General features: G+C 45.4%; 1 protein-coding gene across 1 annotated transcript in view; it reads right to left on the bottom strand.

Annotated features, from left to right (window-relative positions):
• Window positions 1-18,600, bottom strand: part of CNNM2 (cyclin and CBS domain divalent metal cation transport mediator 2) — a 126,943-nt gene that overhangs the window by 10,303 nt on the left and 98,040 nt on the right. The window contains exons 3-7 of the mRNA XM_075154942.1: window positions 13,805-13,942; window positions 11,526-11,695; window positions 6,771-6,864; window positions 4,198-4,263; window positions 233-417 (exon numbers count right to left, since the gene is read on the bottom strand). Coding sequence (XP_075011043.1) covers window positions 233-417; window positions 4,198-4,263; window positions 6,771-6,864; window positions 11,526-11,695; window positions 13,805-13,942 — 653 coding nt within the window. The remainder of the gene's footprint in view (window positions 1-232; window positions 418-4,197; window positions 4,264-6,770; window positions 6,865-11,525; window positions 11,696-13,804; window positions 13,943-18,600) is intronic.

The raw sequence follows: 18,600 nt of genomic DNA, 5'->3' as shown, positions 1-18,600 counted from the left end.
ATCCAGAAACTTATGTGACCAATCTACTTACAAGCCTAAATGAGAGGAACAGTGAAGACAAATCAATGGACAGCAGATATAGGGAAAAAGTAATTTAAAGTGATTTTTAAATGGCTGCTTTCATAATCTTATTTACTCACAGAGCAATCTAGAGGGACCTCCCTTCCCCAGGCTCTCCATCCTACCAGCCAAGCCCAGCTTTCCAGCGGGGCCTTTCCAGCTTTTTTCCTACCTTGACAAACTGAATGTCTGTGAGTGCTTTCACTGAGTAGTCCGGAACATACACTTGGAGGAAAGATGCGTTCAGCTGGTTGTTGCTGCTCCCTAACGTTGGTGTCACTGCATCGATGCGATCACTTCGGTTTAAAGAGTCTGAGTGATTCAAGCCGCAGGGCCGAGGTGGAGACTTGTTTTCGGCTGAGAAATGGGCAAGAGCGAGAGATTTCTTAAATCAAGTAGAAAACATTTAAAGTCACCAGTTTCAAAGGGACATAATAAATCGCGATGTAGCACAAAAGAACTGCAAATACTTAATCCACTCATAACTAAACATGCAGCTAAACAACCAAATTACCCTGAAAAAGAGTACATTTTGACTCCAGAGCTGGTAGCTGACATCACTGAGTATGCCTTAAACAAACCTGGTTTTGTTTAAGCTGCAACAGACATGCCGTGTGCACAGTTGGTCACAGTGCTTCAGCTGATGAGTGGTAACCACCACAGAAAGGTAACTTCCCAAGGCTCCCTTACAGGAGCTCTTGATAGTCAGACCATGCTTAATAGATTTTTTTTTTCCCTTAATGATTTATAATCGTCACTCCGTACCAGACCTTTCATTCACAGTCAGTCCCAGCTACCCCTTACCCCCTTTTATTCCACCTGGTACCTACATATGCCTTGTTCCCTGAGTTAGAGCAGACACCTTCAAAACCATAAGAGTGACAGAGTCCTCAGTGGACCAGAGTGCAGTCCACGTGATGATTACTTCAACATTTCCTCTAGTACCTCCCAGTGCCTGAAGGGGCAAGAACTCAATGAAGGAGAGCAAGCTCCATGTGGTACATGCCAGCCAGCAAAACAGGGAAAACGGTCCATGCTACAGAGAAAAATCTGTGTCCAGGAAAGGAGTAAACTAGCGACATCATTTTCCATCACCCGCCTTTAAGCACTGCAGGGTTTCACCTGAAAACCTCGCAGCTGCCCCCTGCAAGTGTGACTGGCCATAGTTTATCTCAAGTAAACTTGCTTTCAGGAAGCCACAGACATTTTGCATCCCCACACAGTGACCCAGAAGACAGGAGGGCAGAAATGCATCCTAAGAGAGATCCCAAGCCCTCCTGCAGACGTGCTTCTCCCTGGGTGCACACACAGCACATAGTGATCAAAGAACTGTCTTTGGGACTGGTAAATTTTTGGATCTTAGTGCAGTTAAATTTCATTCAGCCAGCCCAAATTAAAACTTGATGTAAACTATGCTACTTACCACGTTCTCAGCTGAAAGACCATTTTCATATAATCTTAAGATACAAAGCCTCTTGGAGCAAATCAGCAAGAGTATCCTTGCAAGCTTTTCAAATTCTTTTTTGAAGACTTTTCTATATATAAACTTATTTCTAAAAAAAAGAAAAGCTCCCTAAAATTCAACCCTACCTCTGCTGCTTAATCACTATAAATATAATGTCTCCTCGCCCAAATGACACAGCCTGTTCTACATCTCTGCATCCAGCCTTTCCTAAACCTAACACTTTAGATGCTTCTAGATGCATGGCAGAATTGCCCTGTATTTTACTTCCCACTGAAAATCCCTCTGATGTTGTCTTTCCTTCAATTTTAGAAAAGGGAACAGAAAAACACAGGTTCTGACAATCTGGCAATTTTTCTGCCATTTCTGCACTATGGAATTAGCGCAGGTCCCTATGGCAACACCAAGTACAGGCTTAGGGGGAAGCACTTGGAGCCCTGCAAGGTTTTCCTCCATACCAACTTGCCATCTTGAAAGCCACAGCAGGCTGCAATAACTGCTGCCAGCAGCCAAACCTCTATCTGCATTCAGGGCTTGATGCTGTAATTCCCACTGGAGAACAAGGAACTGTGAAGGCTGAGTGAATTTGTCCTGTCTTTCCCACCTGCATATACAAAATATGGCTGTGTGCGACAAGAACAGCATCACTGCTGCTCGGGATAAAGGTTTCCATCTGGAACAGCTTTACACTAGTGTGACTTGTATCTGCCCTTTCTTTTCACCAGGAGTCTTACAGTACATTACTAATAAGAAACAAAGAAGGACAGAGAGCAACACGACAAAGCATATATTAAAATCAAACAAAACAAAAAAAAAGGGACAGGTGAAACAAAAGGACAGAACAAAAAAGTATGATTACTAAAAATCTGAGGGAAAGGACGTCACTTCTGGACCACGTAGGAGTCAGAGGGGGAGAAGAGAAGTTAATGAAGAAGGAAGGATACAGAAAGGGCAGACGACAGAAGAATACCAGGCAGGTCCGTGTTTGCAGAACAGCGCCCTGCCAGCCCCCTAGCAGGCCAGCCCAGATCTGGACAGATCTTTTCTAGCCAGGTTTTCCCATACTCCTCACCTTCCTATACAGGGGATAAAGAGCACAAACCACAAGACAAACATCAATACAACTGTGTTATGAATTTGGGGTGGAACAACAGGATCCTTTTTAGAAGGACTCAGCAGAACGTCCAAGTTTCATCAAAACTGGTACCACATTGTCAGGCTTACCATATCAGTTCCTTTCAAAGGAGATTCTTCCCATTATTATTTTACATTATTGATTTTTTTAATTTTTTTTTTTAGTTGGGGAAAAAGCTAGGAAAATATGCTTGGCATTTATATTGGAAACAACTTGCATATGCAAAGTATACACTTAATTGTAGCAAGGAAAAGGAAAAAAAAAAAGAAGACCTGGCAAAACAAAAGAACCAAGCTAAAAAAGATAATCAAAGCCACTGAGCTTCAAAGAAAGCCATCAGGTACTTTAATTAAAGAAAGATTAAATTTCTCCCCCTTCTTTTAGGTTTAGCAGCAGGAAACTTTAACAGGGCAGGAAAAAAATCCCCTGCAGGGCAACAACCTGTAGTTTGTTTGGAATGTGCACGAGACTAATTTAAGGACTGATGGTGAAATACATTTTCAAAAGTGAAAAAAGAAAAGGGGGGAAAATACAGGAAGCAGATGGTGAAAGTTTATGAAACACATGATATGTATTAATGTTTAGGAGATATTTCACTTAAATATGCATATCATTATCTTGTTTGCTTTTAGGTCTAGAGAAAGACATTTCATCTGAAAAAGAAAACTTCAAAAGGAAGAAATATGTTCACTGTGGCCCAAACTATTTTAGGATTATGCTCTTCCTACAGACTTTCTTGATGGGCTTCCATTCTTCACAACTACTCTGTGCATGTAGTGTCTGCAAAGCTCAGTTCTTGACCCTTCCCTATTTCCAACCGCTCAACCACATCTCAGAGCTCTTTTTGGCCCAATTTGTTCCCTCCTTGGTCTCTGCTCTCCAAAGGGATTTCTGCGTCATTCAACTTGGTTATTCAGCAAGGAAAGGTCTTAAGCAAAATGGGAAGCAGAAAACCCCACAGGAGGTCCCGCAACCTTCTTGCACATTCCATTGCAAATCGGTCCACTCAGTAAACCAGTGTGCCGGTCCACGGCATTAACCTCACGGAGAGAAAGCTCAAAGCTGTTGAGGAATTGAAATGGCCAGACTGTATACAAACCATAGAATTTACCCGTATGAGAACATAAGAATTCTTTCATTAAAAAAGTTTTCCTTTTATAGCAGTTTAGCAGCAGACATCCTCCTCTGCCAAATGCATTTTCTTCAGAAATTTTTAAGCCTCAGCTTGGGGGAGAATACCCTCTTTTAAAAAATCTCCCCTCCTAATTTTCCACCAGCGTACGTATGAGAAACAGGAACAAGCACGCATTACCAAATACATCTTCTTCAACGTGTTTTTAGTTCTTCCCATTTTGCTGACTCTGTCATGTTGCTACCAGTTACGATAAACAAAAGTTTAGAATACCTACCTGCGAGGCATAACTCTGTGCTGGACTTCTCCCTAACGAGCAAAGGGGTCAGATAAATACAGACTGCAGCTGACTTTTTATGGCATCAGGGCAGTCACAAGAATGGTGAAAATAGAAGCATGCGGATTTACCTGGAGAACCTGCTGCTAACAACTCTGTTCTGCTGACAACAAAGGTACGAGACAGGGACAAGGGAACTAGAAGAGGGAGAGAAAAAGGATGAGATCATGACCAGAAAGACGGCAGCTATCCACACTCGACAGGGGAAGGAGCCAGTTCACACACTGAAGAACTAAAACCAAAAGTGAAATCAACTGTGAAAAAGTAAAGGGTTAAAACAAAAGTAAAACCAAAAAAGACAATTAAACAATTTTAGGAATAAACCAAAAAACAAGCCTAAGGAATTACAGTGAAGTGAACAATTTTCACTTGCTAATTTGAATGGTTATCCAGCACAGAGCAGTCCATCGAGGTACACACCATTTAAAAATAGTTCAAAAGGAGCAGTGGTGCCCACTCCAGCCTGGAAGGCAAAGAGCTGAAACGAGCCAGAAAGCTTTCACAGGTGCTGTTCCTTATGGGAGTCAGACAAAAATAGAAATAAAACCAAAGGATACTTCATAGTTCTTCAAGTTTTCAGTAAAATGTCAAGTGAGGTTGTGATTCTCCAAGCTCATCCCTGCCAGGATGGGTACCATACTGCTCATTGTTACTGCAAATCCCCCCCAGCTGTAGTTAAAGAAAAAAGCTTCACTCTTTTGTTGGGGTTTTTTGGTGTTTTGGTTTTTGGGGAGGGGGGTTGTTTGGGTTTTGTTGTTTTTTTTGTTTTGTTTTTTTTTTTTTTTTTTAATGCTTTACTCTCCTGTTACTGACTTCACATTCCAGGTGGGGAGAGCAGGCACATGAAGTCTAATTAGGACACACAGAACAGCAGGAGTTTTCTCTTGTTCTGCAATGACTTATACTGTCACTGAGCTTATACTTTCCACTGAGCAACAGGAATTTATTTTTACAAGCTCTTCCTAACAGAAATCTCAGGATGCTGCAACATAAAACAAATTCTCTAAAACCTGTAAAACATAAAACAAATTCTCTAAAACCTGTAGGGAAAGACAGCAAAATGAGGGGTTTGCTACTGGTAAAAGCCAACCAGTCAAAAGTAAACAAATCCAAGGTTGGCCGAGATTAATTTAAAATAGTGCATATCCTGAAGTTTGACATGACAAAATCCAAGATGGAGGAGATCATTTGACCTCACAGGACTTGGGGCAACTGGCATGGTTGTGTGGAGGGTTAGCAACACAAAAAAAACCAACCCAAAACCGTATGAAAACATTCAAACTGAACAATGCTGGCAAAACAGAGATGCCACAAATGATTTCCCAGCGTGGGTCTGGTAGGAGAAGGGACCATGCCTAACTCAGCTCTGTGCCCGGTCCATATTGCAAAAGCCGAGCTGCGAAGCCGAGGGTATGATGCAGTTGTACACACGTGTGTCATGATTCCTCGTGAACACTGCTGCTACCACTCAGAAAAAATCCACCCAGCGCTCTGCACAGTTTCAAATCTGTCAAGCCTCAAAAGGTAGAAGCTAGACTGATCAAAATAAAATGCACAGAATTAAGGAAGAATTAGTCTTGCCGGTGGAAGTGAGCTCACACGTCCAAGAGAACAGCTGTTGTCTGTAGAGTTTAATAAGACTATACTCATAACTTACAAAATTATTTTCATTCCAACACCATTCGCGAACGTACGTACATGTAGGTACACATACGTAAAGGGAGTGCTCGTGAGTGTACAATTAAAACAAGCTGCCTCTCAAGTGGAACATAAACCCTGCTGTTACGGGAGGACGCGATTTCAGCGTGAGAAACGTCTCTCCCCGAAGCTGAGCGAGTGGTTTTGGTCAGCAGGCAGCCAACGCCAGCACCAGCGCCCTGGCTCTCCCCAACGGAGCTGTGGATTCCCAGCTGAGGTTGAGATCTTAGTGGTGACACTGCTGGCACCAAAATACATTACCAAATGCTGAAATACAGCACTGGAGCCTACTCTTGGTGGACTGTAAGACAATCCCCCAACCTGCGCCTGTGAGGCGGTGGCTTGTGCGGCTACCGCTTGTGTGCTGGGAATTGGCTCACCCCTCAGTGGGAGCTGGCTCACACCTCGCCCTCAGACACCCGCTCTCCCCCTTGCCGATTTCGTGGTTCCATTTCCATACAAGCTAACAGGGGCAATCGCTTTTCTTGCACCGCTGCCCTCCCTTTCCTCAAGACGACTTTAGAAACAAGACTGGTAAAGCGAACCATCCCCAAACTAACCAGGCGTTTGTACTTTGCACCACTAGATGTCCCTCTGCCACTAATTATTTACTCCCGTTAATTCAATCCGTTACCCTACCGTGAGCAAAACCACAAAGCTGTCCTCCGGTACCAAACACATCACTCGCTAAGGCCAACACTCGCATCCTCCGGGAGCTGGCAAACCGCTGCCAGCCGCTGTGTTTCGGAGTCAGCGCCGCCACCGGCCCGGCCCCCCCCAGGGACGCTGTGCCAGGCAGGCAGTTTCGCTGGCAGGGAGGTATCGTTTACATCAGCCCCACGGACACGGCGGGGGGATGCCCTGCGCAGCCTCCTCCCGCCGCACTCAGAGGACGGGCAGGCTTGTGCAGGAGCGCATTCCAGAAGCAGAAGGTAAGAGGACATACCTGGCGATGCTGTGAGGGCCATCACCCCATAGTAGGAAAAAGCACCAGCTTCAAACTTCATCCCCTCTTTCCCAGCCTCCACTTCCACTTTCCCCTGTTAAGGAAAAGGAGAGAGAGCTGCAATTAAAAGGGACCGTAGGTCTCGAGGCACAAGACCAGACTTGAGCCCTGAAAGCTAGTTTTGCCTGACGTTCCTAAGCAGTGTCATGGTCCCTGCAGTTTGTAACAGTGCCTGAACAGGGGCAGACCCTGGAGGGCAACGCGCTCTTGTGCCCTGAGCTATCCTGGTCTTTGGTGCCCTGTGGCCAGCGTAAGCCCCTGCAGATGAGCGGGATCACCACAGCGATTCGGGGTGGTACTATTGCCCTGCTCCAAGTGCTGCCAGGCTGCTTTCCCTCAATGCAGAGTGAGAAAATACTCCCTCAGTATCACAACAAGCTTATATGTAGCACAGTCATCTGGGGTCTTGAGACACCTAGACATTCTGCGCCACAGCTCACATTCACACAGAGTCCCCTCTAACACAAACATAGGAAAGGGAGATGGGAGACAACAGCGAGGAGGCTGTCTGCCTTCACCGATGAGCTTCCCACAGAAACAAAGCCCTTATTCCTAAAGGAGCAGTCTTGGGGCTACTTTGGTTTTCTTGGTTTCTAGCAGTTTTACATATTCCAGCACCCTTAACTTAAGATCCTGCTCTTTCACAGGGTCTTGCCTAGAAGGACCCTCAGTGCTTCCCAAGCTGTACAAAACCATACTACCATGCAAGTGCACCCATTTCTGATGTGGGCTGAACCAATGTTTAACATCACATTCTACAAAGGACTCTAGAACAGAACCCACCCTACCAAACATAGCTGTAAACATCCCAGTTACTTTGGTATACAAGTAGCCAAAAAGAATTGTCTGCTTAGTGGTTTTCACGTCCATCCATCCTCAGTGGTACTGCATTGAGAATTACAGCACACCACTGCAGACAGGAGAAATGTCATGCAGCTTTCTGGCTGAACTACACAAAGGTTGGGATTTCAGGCAAACAATGTAATGACCTGCAATGCTTTCCCTCTGGCTAGGCTGGAAAGGGCAGACAGACTGCCTGTCCCATGTGTACTAAGTTGACTGAACATCAACTGGACACAATCGGGTTAAAACGAGTCCAAAAAGTAGATTTTATTTCTATGTGTTTATTTCATTAAGCACCATTTAAAATAAATAATCATACCTTTAACTTTACAGTATTGTACTGGAGCATAAAAACGTGAAAATGAACTCATCTTGCATGAGCCCCGATACCAAGTCTGTTTGTCTAACTGTCCCAGATGAGAAAAACCACAAAATCTACCTGGCAGGAAGAGAGTCCTAGCTCACAAATCCACTTTCCTGCTATCACAAGCAACAACTTCACATAATCCCTTTTAAAACCAATTTCACTCCACAACACAAGTAAGTAGCTTATTTGTTCATTATAAGCCTTTCAAAAGGTACAATTTCGTCACCCAGGCAAAGACTGGTTATAAACAGAGCTCTCAACCTACTTACTGCTAGTAGTTATTCACCAGCCAAGACCAGGTCTCCGAAATACATACACAACCAGGCTTTGATCTTCACATACAGTCAGTCTGGAGTTAGTAGCTAAATACAAACTAGTAATTAGTAGTAGGAGTTGAGTTTCAGTTCCAAGACCATTGCTCCATCAGCACACCCAGCACCTCCAAGCTTCCCAGTGGTGGCCATATGAAGACCAGGCATGCTTGGCATAGTCACAGTGGCTGAAAAGCCGTTAATTCCCCATGCATGCTATTAGATGTGTTCTACCCTTTTTAAATGCATGCACATGTGGTTTCTGGTTTTCCACTGTTTAATGTTTTAACATGCCTTTTGAAAAAACACAATGACAAAAACAAATCTCAAACTGCCACAGTACAACTTCCCATTAGCTAAGAGAAAAGCTGTTGTAAACAGGTGACATTCGAGCTAAAACAGTAATTCTACAGAGATTAAATTAGAATCATAGAATCATACAGGTTGGAAAAGACCTCTAAGATCATCGTGTCCAACCGTCAACCCAACACCACCATGCCCACTACACCATGTCCCTAAGGGCCTCATCTACACGTCTTTTAAATACCTCCAGGGATGGTGACTCCACCACTTCCCTGGGCAGCCTGTTCCAAGGCCTGACCACTCTTTCAGTAAAGAAATTTTTCCTAATGTTCAATCTAAACCTCCCTTGGCGCAACTTGAGGCCATTTCCTCTCGTCCTACTGCTAGTTACTTGGCAGAAGAGACCAACACCCACCACGCTACAACCTCCTTTCAGGTAGTTGTAGAGCGCGATGAGGTCTCCCCTCAGCCTCCTCTTCTCCAGGCTAAACAACCCCAGTTCCCTCAGCCGCTCCTCATAAGACTTGTGCTCCAGGCCCTTCACCAGCTTCGTTGCCCTCCTCTGGACGCGCTCCAGCACCTCCATGTCCTTCTTGTAGTGAGGGGCCCAAAATTGAACACAGGATTCGAGGTGCGGCCTCACCAGTGCCGAGTACAGGGGCACGATCACCTCCCTATTCCTGCTGGCCACACTATTTCTGATACAGGCCAGGATGCCGTTGGCCTTCTTGGCCACCTGGGCACACTGCCGGCTCATGTTCAGCCGGCTGTCAACCAGTACCCCCAGGTCCTTTTCCTCTGGGCAGCTTTCCAGCCACTCTTCCCCAAGCCTGTAGCGTTGCCTGGGGTTGTTGTGGCCGAAGTGCAGGACCCGGCACTTGGCCTTGTTGAACCTCATACAGTTGGCCTCGGCCCATCGATCCAGCCTGTCCAGGTCCCTCTGCAGAGCCTTCCTACCCTCCAGCAGATCAACACTCCCGCCCAGCTTGGTGTCGTCTGCAAACTTACTGAGGGAGCACTCGATCCCCTCGTCCAGATCATTGATGAAGATATTGAACAGGACCGGCCCCAGTACTGAGCCCTGGGGAACACCGCTCGTGACCGGCCGCCAACTGGATTTAACTCCGTTCACCACAACTCTCTGGGCTCGGCCGTCCAGCCAGTTTTTTACCCAGCGAAGAGTGTACCTGTCTAGGCCGTGAGCCGCCAGCTTCTCTAGGAGAATGCTGTGGGAGACAGTGTCAAAGGCCTTACTGAAGTCCAAGTAGACCACATCCACTGCCTTTCCCTCATCCGCTAGGCGGGTCACCTGGTCATAGAAGGAGATCAGGTTGGTCAAGCAGGACCTGCCTTCCATGAACCCGTGCTGGCTGGGCCTGATCCCCTGGTTGTCCCGGACATGGCTCGTGAGCGCCCTCAAAACCAACCGCTCCATGATCTTCCCCGGCACCGAGGTCAGGCTGACCGGCCTGTAGTTCCCCGGATCCTCCTTCCGGCCCTTCTTGTAGATTTAATGCACAGAATATACATTTAATTGTGTTCTGGCATGTGTTTACTGTGAAGGTATTCTTGGTCTCTCGACATGAGAGAGTAAATCCAAGTCTATTTAAGTAACAAAAGCAAGAGTATTTATCCCCTCTGGATCCTTGCAGAACCAATCTTGTTACCATTTTTATAGTATGTACCTATCGCAAGACTCACTTTTCCAAATGCATTATAGAGCTAGCATGTTGTGTTTGCTAAATACTTATTGATTGAAGAATAGCTCAGAAAGAACTGATTGTTCTTTTGTATTGCCCATGTCCTCCATTTACATCTTTGCAGCATTACCTCATTCAGGAGCATTAACTTGCCTCTGGAATATTTCAGATTGCAACAATTCAGCACATAAGAAAGAGCAGTTAAAGAGCTACCAGTGGTTCCTCAAACCCTTGAAAAAAACCTCCCCCCCCTTTTTTTTAAGGCTATGTTAAGGAAGATTTCAAGCCCTGTGTTACAACTTTAGCTAGATGCTTATGTTTTTATAACCAAAACTGGTTTCAGTTATGCAGGATAGAAACATAAGCATCTTTCCAGCAAAATCTCTCTTGAAGGACTGTTCCTGCTCAAACAGTGCTAGATGGAAGCTAAGTTTCTGTGTAAAGCTTTACCTAGCCATTCAAGAGTTCCTGTCAAGTAACAAAACCTGGGAGGTATCAGCACTGGAAGCAATCCTGTACAGAACAAGCAGAAAACAGTCCTTCCACACCACCTAGGGCTCCAACCTAAAACCACCCAAATGCAGCGATCTCGGGGTAGGGCGAGTGCTTGGATGGCAGGGTGCCCAGGAACGGCAGGGGCTAGGGCAGGAGGTGGCATCAGTTCAGTAGATGGCGCAATGCCCCCACTGAAACCTGCGCTTCTCACAACAGAGGTTCAAAATTGCACAGAAAAATGTCATTTCTCTGAACTGTCAAACTCCCTATGCCTCCTTTTGCAAAAGGAAAAAATGCATTAGAGAAAGCATCCTGGCCAAACTCCTATGACATGCCATTTTTTGCACTCCTATTTTCCAAGCAATGCCAGCTGTATGCAGGGATTCCTTTGCACTGCCGATCTTAGTGATACCTAAAGCATAAGTAAATTTCAACATATAACTGGAAGTGGGAAGTGCTGTCTACCCTTCACAACTGGTTTAACTAAGGCTGAAAGCAGCTGAGTGAGCTCTTCAAGGTTGGCAAGGTCATACAGGCGGCAGGAGCAGTTCCCAGGAGCCATAGTTCCATTCCCATGTTTGAAAGTAGACAAACTTCAACAACTGGAAGAGGTATAGAGAGGGATATGTCTGGAGATAAAGGATTTTGCACATATCTACATAGTCACATGTCTGACCTGTAAAATGAGAACAAAGTAGTCGACGGGCTTGTTTCGCTGGTAGAGGTAGTGTTCTGGGGCTTTCTTGTTCTTCTCGTCGTATTTCAGCTCCTGGATGACGTTGGGATGTTTTAGCAGCCTGAGAAGGATCTTCTCTGACATCTGGGATGGACCAAATGCTTCTACTTCTATAACACAAGATACAACTTGGCATTACACTTCATATGCTTGGCAAGAAGTTAGCAATACTCGTTAATAAGCATTTGCCTATAAAAGACACACAAATGCAGCGAGATCCATTATGGAATTGCAGGCTTCCTGTCTTTTGAGACTGTTAGATTTGTAAGGGGGGAAAAAACCCAGCACACCCCAACTTTCGTTACTGAAATATTTTTCAAAACAACCAAAAACCATGTCTTCATTTGAAAGGGAGAAGAAAAAGGCAGTCTTGCCCTCCTGAGAGTTCAGAGTCACAGTTGTATAGGCTCATTAGAGAGTTGTATAAATGGAAGAGCTTTACAATTGGGGCACAGAGAACCTTTGAATTTGTTTTTTCCTTCCTCAAAAGGTATTAAAGTTACTGCATTTATTGCATTTTAAGAAAAAAAAATCACTGTTTGGGGCCTAGAAAGTTGCTCTAGATAGATGCTCTACATAAATCAAAGACACAATTGAGGCTGCCACAGTTCATATGGGAAGAGTTACTCAAGGTGAGAGACAGTGCAGGTCAGTTCAAACCATGTGGGATTAATGCCTGACACACAGAACTCATCCCCTATCCACTTGCTCTTCAGTGTTCCCAACAGTAGCTGTTTGAAGCGGAAAAGCTCATCCTTGCGTGGGAGAGTTAAGCCAGGGATGTCGAGATTTACACATGCAAATTTGTAAGCTTTCCTAACACCTCATTTCAGAACAGGACCATTACTGACCCAGTATCTTTCATCTGCAAAAGATACTATTCTCAATTTAGAACAGAGAAACCAAAACCGTAGCTTTCATCTTATTTAGTAGTGGCTTCACAGACAGACCTGGATTTAAGCTACACCATCCTTTCATCCACAAAACAAGTAGAGAAGCAGCACTGTAAGACTATGTCTGTCGAGCAGGTGTTTAGGGAACTCCATCAAGTCTTGTACCACTACATGAGCAACGCCTTGCTTGCTGTTAAATCCGCATCTTCCTGTTGAACTGCTTCCTTTCACCAAGGACATGCTCACGTGCACATGAGCCGTAGGAGTCCAAGCCTTTTAAGGAATTACTGCCCCTCAGCTGAGATGTGATAACCGATCACGTACATGTTTCCTTCAAGTCACAGAGGCAAAACAAAGCATGAAGGCGGACTGCAAGCATCTAGGCAGGCAGTTACTGCATCTTAGAGGAGGGGAAGTACTAATTTCCAACTGGAGCTGGCAAACTTGAGACAAAACAACTTTATCATTTTCAACCCATGAATATATGTTGAACATAGCAGTGAAAGACGCCCGTCTGAAAGGCCTGCATGTGAGAAGTCTTTATATGTCAAAGAGAGACAGCACGAGCAATAGGAAGGCATGTTTTCCACAAGCTCTCCTGTTAACAGGTCTCATCTCTGAGGTGAAGGGACCAACTTCACGACGAAAGGCAATATCAGCTGCAAGAAACCATTCAAGGCCCTGGCCTCTCTGCCAGACTGTCCACCCAAAGGCTAAAACATCAAGGCGTTCTGGGATGGAGACAACTGTCCTCTGAAACCTGAAGTCATCAACGGAGGTCACACAAGCCAGCCAGAAATCCATTTTAAAAAGTATAGTTCAACTGCCTGCGCAGTCTGCATTAAATGTGTCGGGAGAGTTTTTCACTTGGAGTCAAAAAGTCTCATGGAACAGGTTTAGACCTTCCTGCAAAAAGTCCAGCATCTCTTTCTGAAGAAGGCGCCAGAGTGCAATTACAGCCAGCTGGCCAGTGGTATCGAGTCCTCTTTGGTTTGTTCCCTGAGCTCTTCCTAATGGGGTGTACTTGCTAGTCGTTAATCTGACGGACTCTAGACATGCAGTGCGGCACTTGGCATTCATCCTTACCTTTCAGACCAATTTAAAGTTACTGGTCCACCCCTGGTAAATGTCTCAGAGGGTTCATGCCGACACTGAACACAGGAGAGGAAAGAATTTAAAAAGAAAAACACAACAGTGGCATTATTTGTCACCCCACAATCCAGCCTCCCTTCCCGCCTGCACTGTCCCACCCACCTCACCGGCCTTTGCTGACAAACTGCCTCCGAGGCTCTGGCACGATTGCAAAAAAAGATAACCCGCACTTGCCTGTTGCCAGGAACCGGTGCATTGCCAGGAGGAGCTGCGGTGATATTTTAACCTTCATCTCGCTGTCTGTCTGCTTGAAGGCAGAGAAGTCCTGCTTCCTGTCCCGATGAGCTACTTTCTTTTTCGTCTTGTTATCAGCTGGGGAAGGGAGGGTGGGAAAAGAAAGGAAGGAAGCGATTTCTGTTAGAACGGGGTCCAACACGAACCGCGCTGGATGGAGTCAGCCAGGATGGCCATCCCGAGCCCAGGGTGCAGACAAACCCCTCCGCAGTACATGCAAAGCCCTGCTCATCGGCACGCAGCACAAACCAGAACAACCAGCGAGCTGTGCTGCGGGCTCATCCGGCCGCGAGCCCCTGTCCTGCAGAGCCAGGTACCCGCGGTCTCTGTCACTTCTCTGTCACTTCAGTGGGTGGAAAGTCTCTGCCTGCAAACATCTAATTGCAGAGCAGCTCTGCATGTTACACGTGCACATTTCTAGGTGGGGAGGAGGAGTCCTGCTCAGCGTCACTCATGATCAAAAGGTGTTGTTCTACAAGACTATCTGTGATAGCTACTTTTTTCATATACGTTCCTCAGAAAATTCCCAGCAAGTACATAGACTAAATATACAATGACTTATTTCTTACACTGTACCACAGCTGACTCTTCACAGCTTTGGCAAAATCTGCATGCTTTTGGTCCAAGTAACTCCCAATGTCTAGCGTATGCAGTTTCTTTTGTCCTGTCCAAACTTCCACAAAGGCTGGCAAGGTGTACAGCCTAGAGGTGGGAATCTCTGGCCGCTCTACAAGCACTGAAGCCAGAATGAAGTACAGAGTAGCTTCAGGAGTTCAGATACGGGAGTTCACCTGCTAGTGATCCTGGAGTCCTGTCCTTTATTCAGCTAAATACTTGCCACTTGGTTCGTCTGTGTCTTAAAACAGGCTTTGTGGTGGGCAATCCCCATTTGTGAAAGAAAACATGAAAGATGGAGTTGCAGAGGCACAAACAACCCCAACTATTATCATCCACCCACTGAGCTAATCTGCCAAAATGTGTAGGAAACCAGGTAAGCAGAGAGCTATAGGCATGTTGGGGTACAATATACATCAAATCCAGGGAGAAGTGGTCTCTGCTCAGATGGCAGGGTCTTGCTCTTCTCTGCTGACACAGTGCGTAAGGTGGCATTGGCTATAAGCAACAGAACGCTGTCAGACATTCTGAGCTCCACTGTATATTGCAGGAAACGCAAGTCTTGAGGCAATTATTGTGAGCCCCTCAGAGCTGAGGCTCGGCTCAGGTTCTAGGGCCTTAGTGGGGAAAGATGCTGAAAACACTATAGCTACTTTTCTATCAGCCCCCTAGTCATTGGTTTAAAATGACCGGACTTTTGAGGGACCACAGGCAGTTCTGGCACATTGATTTACTGCAGAGAATTTGGACAAGCACACGAAGAGGTGTAGGTGAAGCTAACATGGTGAAACCTCACGCATACTTCTAGGTAGCTGTGGCCAGATTTTGGATTATGCATGTGAAGATGATTAAAGTGATGTACCATAGCAAGGAAGCCACTGAGATCTGGAGTCCTGTAGGTGTCCAAATATACGCTACAGACTACATACGTTACTCAGACCGGTTGAGTTTGGGGCTTGGAAATGCACGATACTGGTAATAAACTAATTTCTAAAAAGATTTTCCCAAGTCTAGCCTTTTAGATACGAACACAGTTAGATCCTCAACTTCCCATGGACAAGCCTCCACTATAGGACTATCACAGACTCAACAGCAATACTGTACTGATAGTAACGTATCTACTCTAGATATCTAAAGCTCATTCTGTGAGCAGTGCAAATTAGAAAATTTGAGATACTTGTTCTCAAGCACATGGAGAAGAACGATGACGGCCCATGCCCTTTTTCTTCTTTGAAACCAGAAGCCTCTTACCCTAGTAGTACTTTACCCAGGACCTGGACTACATCAGGAACTGCAGTTTCTCTTCCAAAAGCAGGAATAGAAACCACCCAAGGGAGTGGTTACAGACTAAAAACAATCCCTGCCTTAGGAATATAGTCTGAAGACAAACCTTATCTGTACTTGCAGTTAAAGGAAAGATGGATACCAAAGCAACAGAAAGTGAATAGGAGAAAAATCCCCCAGAAGCTCTCACTAAATCTTACCTCTTGTAAGAGGTAAGAAGAATAGAAACTGTGCTTTTTCTGAAAAGCTCAAAGAATACTATTTTTTACAATGCTGTGGTTGAGATGCTTTCTCACAAGAAGCTCCATCATTGCTTTCTTCAGGGAGGCAAAAATCACCACAAGTACAAGTTTTGGCCCTGGGACAGGGAAACATCTCTTCAGTGGGGCAGTAAAGCACCTCTGTATTTCTCCTGTGAATGAGCTGTACCACCGCAGGCTTCACACTGCACTTCTGGTACCTGAAAACAGGGCCAGCATCACACCATGGGAGGATGCCTTAAATCTTTCTGTCTGCATCAGTCATCAAGGTAAGAGACCCAGGCTCTTAATCAAATGATAGGTGATTTCATGACTGTTTCCTTGGCAGCTCGTCCAGAAACCTCCCCCTATGAAAAATGTTGCACAGTGAGAGCAGAGCCATATGGCTTAAAGCCATTATCTTGACTTATTTTTGTAAGGGATGGTCTTAATTGTTCTCCACTATCCAAACAACTTCTGAGCTTCTTGTAAGACATAGGAACCAAGGATTGGATGGTGACAGAAGTAATTGAATCTGGACCAGGTATTTCCTGTCTGTCCTTTCTACAGTAAGTGAGATGGAGACCTGGGCACTGAAGTTATCTTGGGATGCTGAAGTGATCTCTGCTTACAGAGTACTGTGATGCTGTTTGATTCTGCAACATGAACAATGTGATGCATGAGGGATATCCTCAGTATAACTTTTGGTGAGATATCAACAAATATTGCAACTATCTTCAGCAGGTTTTGGCAATATTTAGACTTTTCCTTCAAATCAAAGGCAGCAAGGCTGACCGTGAGCTCCTGGGCTGAGGGAGAGAATTCAAGAAGAGGAGGGGTCCAAATACAAGTAAGGTTGTGATCTCTCTTGTAATATTCCTGAACTTCCAGGCCTGATGTAGAATACCACAAATGATTGCATGAATTTCCTTGAAGGAACCAGCTTGGACTGGAGACAGCTACAGAACAGGGAGTTCAAACCTCAGATCACCCATTCAGTTGGGCAGGCAGGTAGACAGCAGGCTGACGGGTGCTGCAAATGCACCCGATGTTCTGGGAAGGTTCTTGTTCTCTTCCTGTGCTCCTTTTTGTCCTTTTGTCTTTAGGACAGAGTAGACATCTGCAATGAGCTCCAGAGAAGGGAATGAGGACAAAAATATTTTATCAAATGGATGTGTGGTTCTGTCTGGCACACAAGAACTGTACAAGGACAGAGACAAGCAACTGTTTAAATGTGCATCTGTCAGATACTCCAGGAAAAGAAACTACAATTCCCAGAGGACTAGACTCACTGACCCTGTGCCCATACTCAGTACCAGGATGCCCAGCCCAAGGCAGTCAGAGGTGGATCCAGAGTCTCACTCAGCGCACACCCCATGTCCCCCTCTCCCTCATGCCCCCAGTGATGCACACACCCAGGCTGACAGCCTATGCCCCACACACTGCACAGGTCTTTCTAAGCCTGTGAGTTTCTTTCATTTTAAAAGAAAGGTTTAGGAACTAAGTAAGTTAGTTTTGCCAGTTCTTTTTGTCCCTAGTTGGGAAAACCAGGTTGTCCTGTGTATCACACGTGGTTTGGCAACTGACAGAAAGTCAGTGGGACTAAACCTGAAGCTCTTAAACAGCCTCAAGTAGCTTCCCGCAAGGATGCAGCTCCTGCAGCCTACCGGTCCTACACAGCAGCAAGTTAGCAAGTCCACAGTCCTAATGGCCAAAAAGGTAAAAGCAACATTTTCTAATGGGTGGCAACCACCTTGATACATCTAAAGATTAGATTCCAGCTACACAAAGCTCTGCTCTCCTGGCATAGGATACTGATGTGCACCACGCCAATATCTGTAGGTCTTGCCAGACAAATCGGCGTTGCACAACCTTTTCTATGTTGCTACGCTTTCACTGGATGACAGTGGAAATACTTATTAGGGCAAACAATTTTTATTCACATAGCTCCGTGGTTTAAATGGGAGAAGTGATACAGAGTTTCCTAGCACATATATTTAACATACCTGTTTTGACAGCTGTTTGGAAATAGGAATGTTCGGGTAAGATGTGGTCTTCCCCTCAGGGAAGTGACTTGCCAAGGCTAAAAAAAAATCATTAGGTGAAAGCTATTGCAGCCGCAGCAGTGCAGCTCTGCAACAAACGTGCCCCACGGTCTGGCACTGAACACCCCTGCAGCACGGGCTTGCCAGGGGTCGTATTCGCTGAGACAGACTGGTGAACAGCTCACGGATGAGGACGTAAAAATGCAATGTAAGCTGATGCTTACAACCAGACTATTTATCCTCAACGTACAGAATGTGTGCACAAGAGTGTGTTAAGGTATTTCATTTGTAGAAAATTCCCAGATTTTACGTCAGGCAAACCCTCTCTGAATCTGCATGCGTGAAAAACAGCAGCATTCCAGTTGCACTAAGGGGATGATTAAACTCGTCTTCAATTAGAAAGAGCTAAGTAAGACAGGCCACCAGTCAAATCCGGGTCAGAACAGTGAACTCCATGTTCCTCAAGTGGACTCCGTGGTCTGAGGCCAAAGCAGAACATACAGCTTTCTCTCCTGGGCCTCTGAGAAGGTTGAGAAATGCTCTCCCACCGTGG

Source organism: Calonectris borealis, chromosome 7 (assembly GCF_964195595.1).
Source record: "Calonectris borealis chromosome 7, bCalBor7.hap1.2, whole genome shotgun sequence".
Lineage (NCBI taxonomy): Eukaryota > Metazoa > Chordata > Aves > Procellariiformes > Procellariidae > Calonectris > Calonectris borealis.
This window is presented reverse-complemented; position numbering and strand designations above follow the sequence as displayed.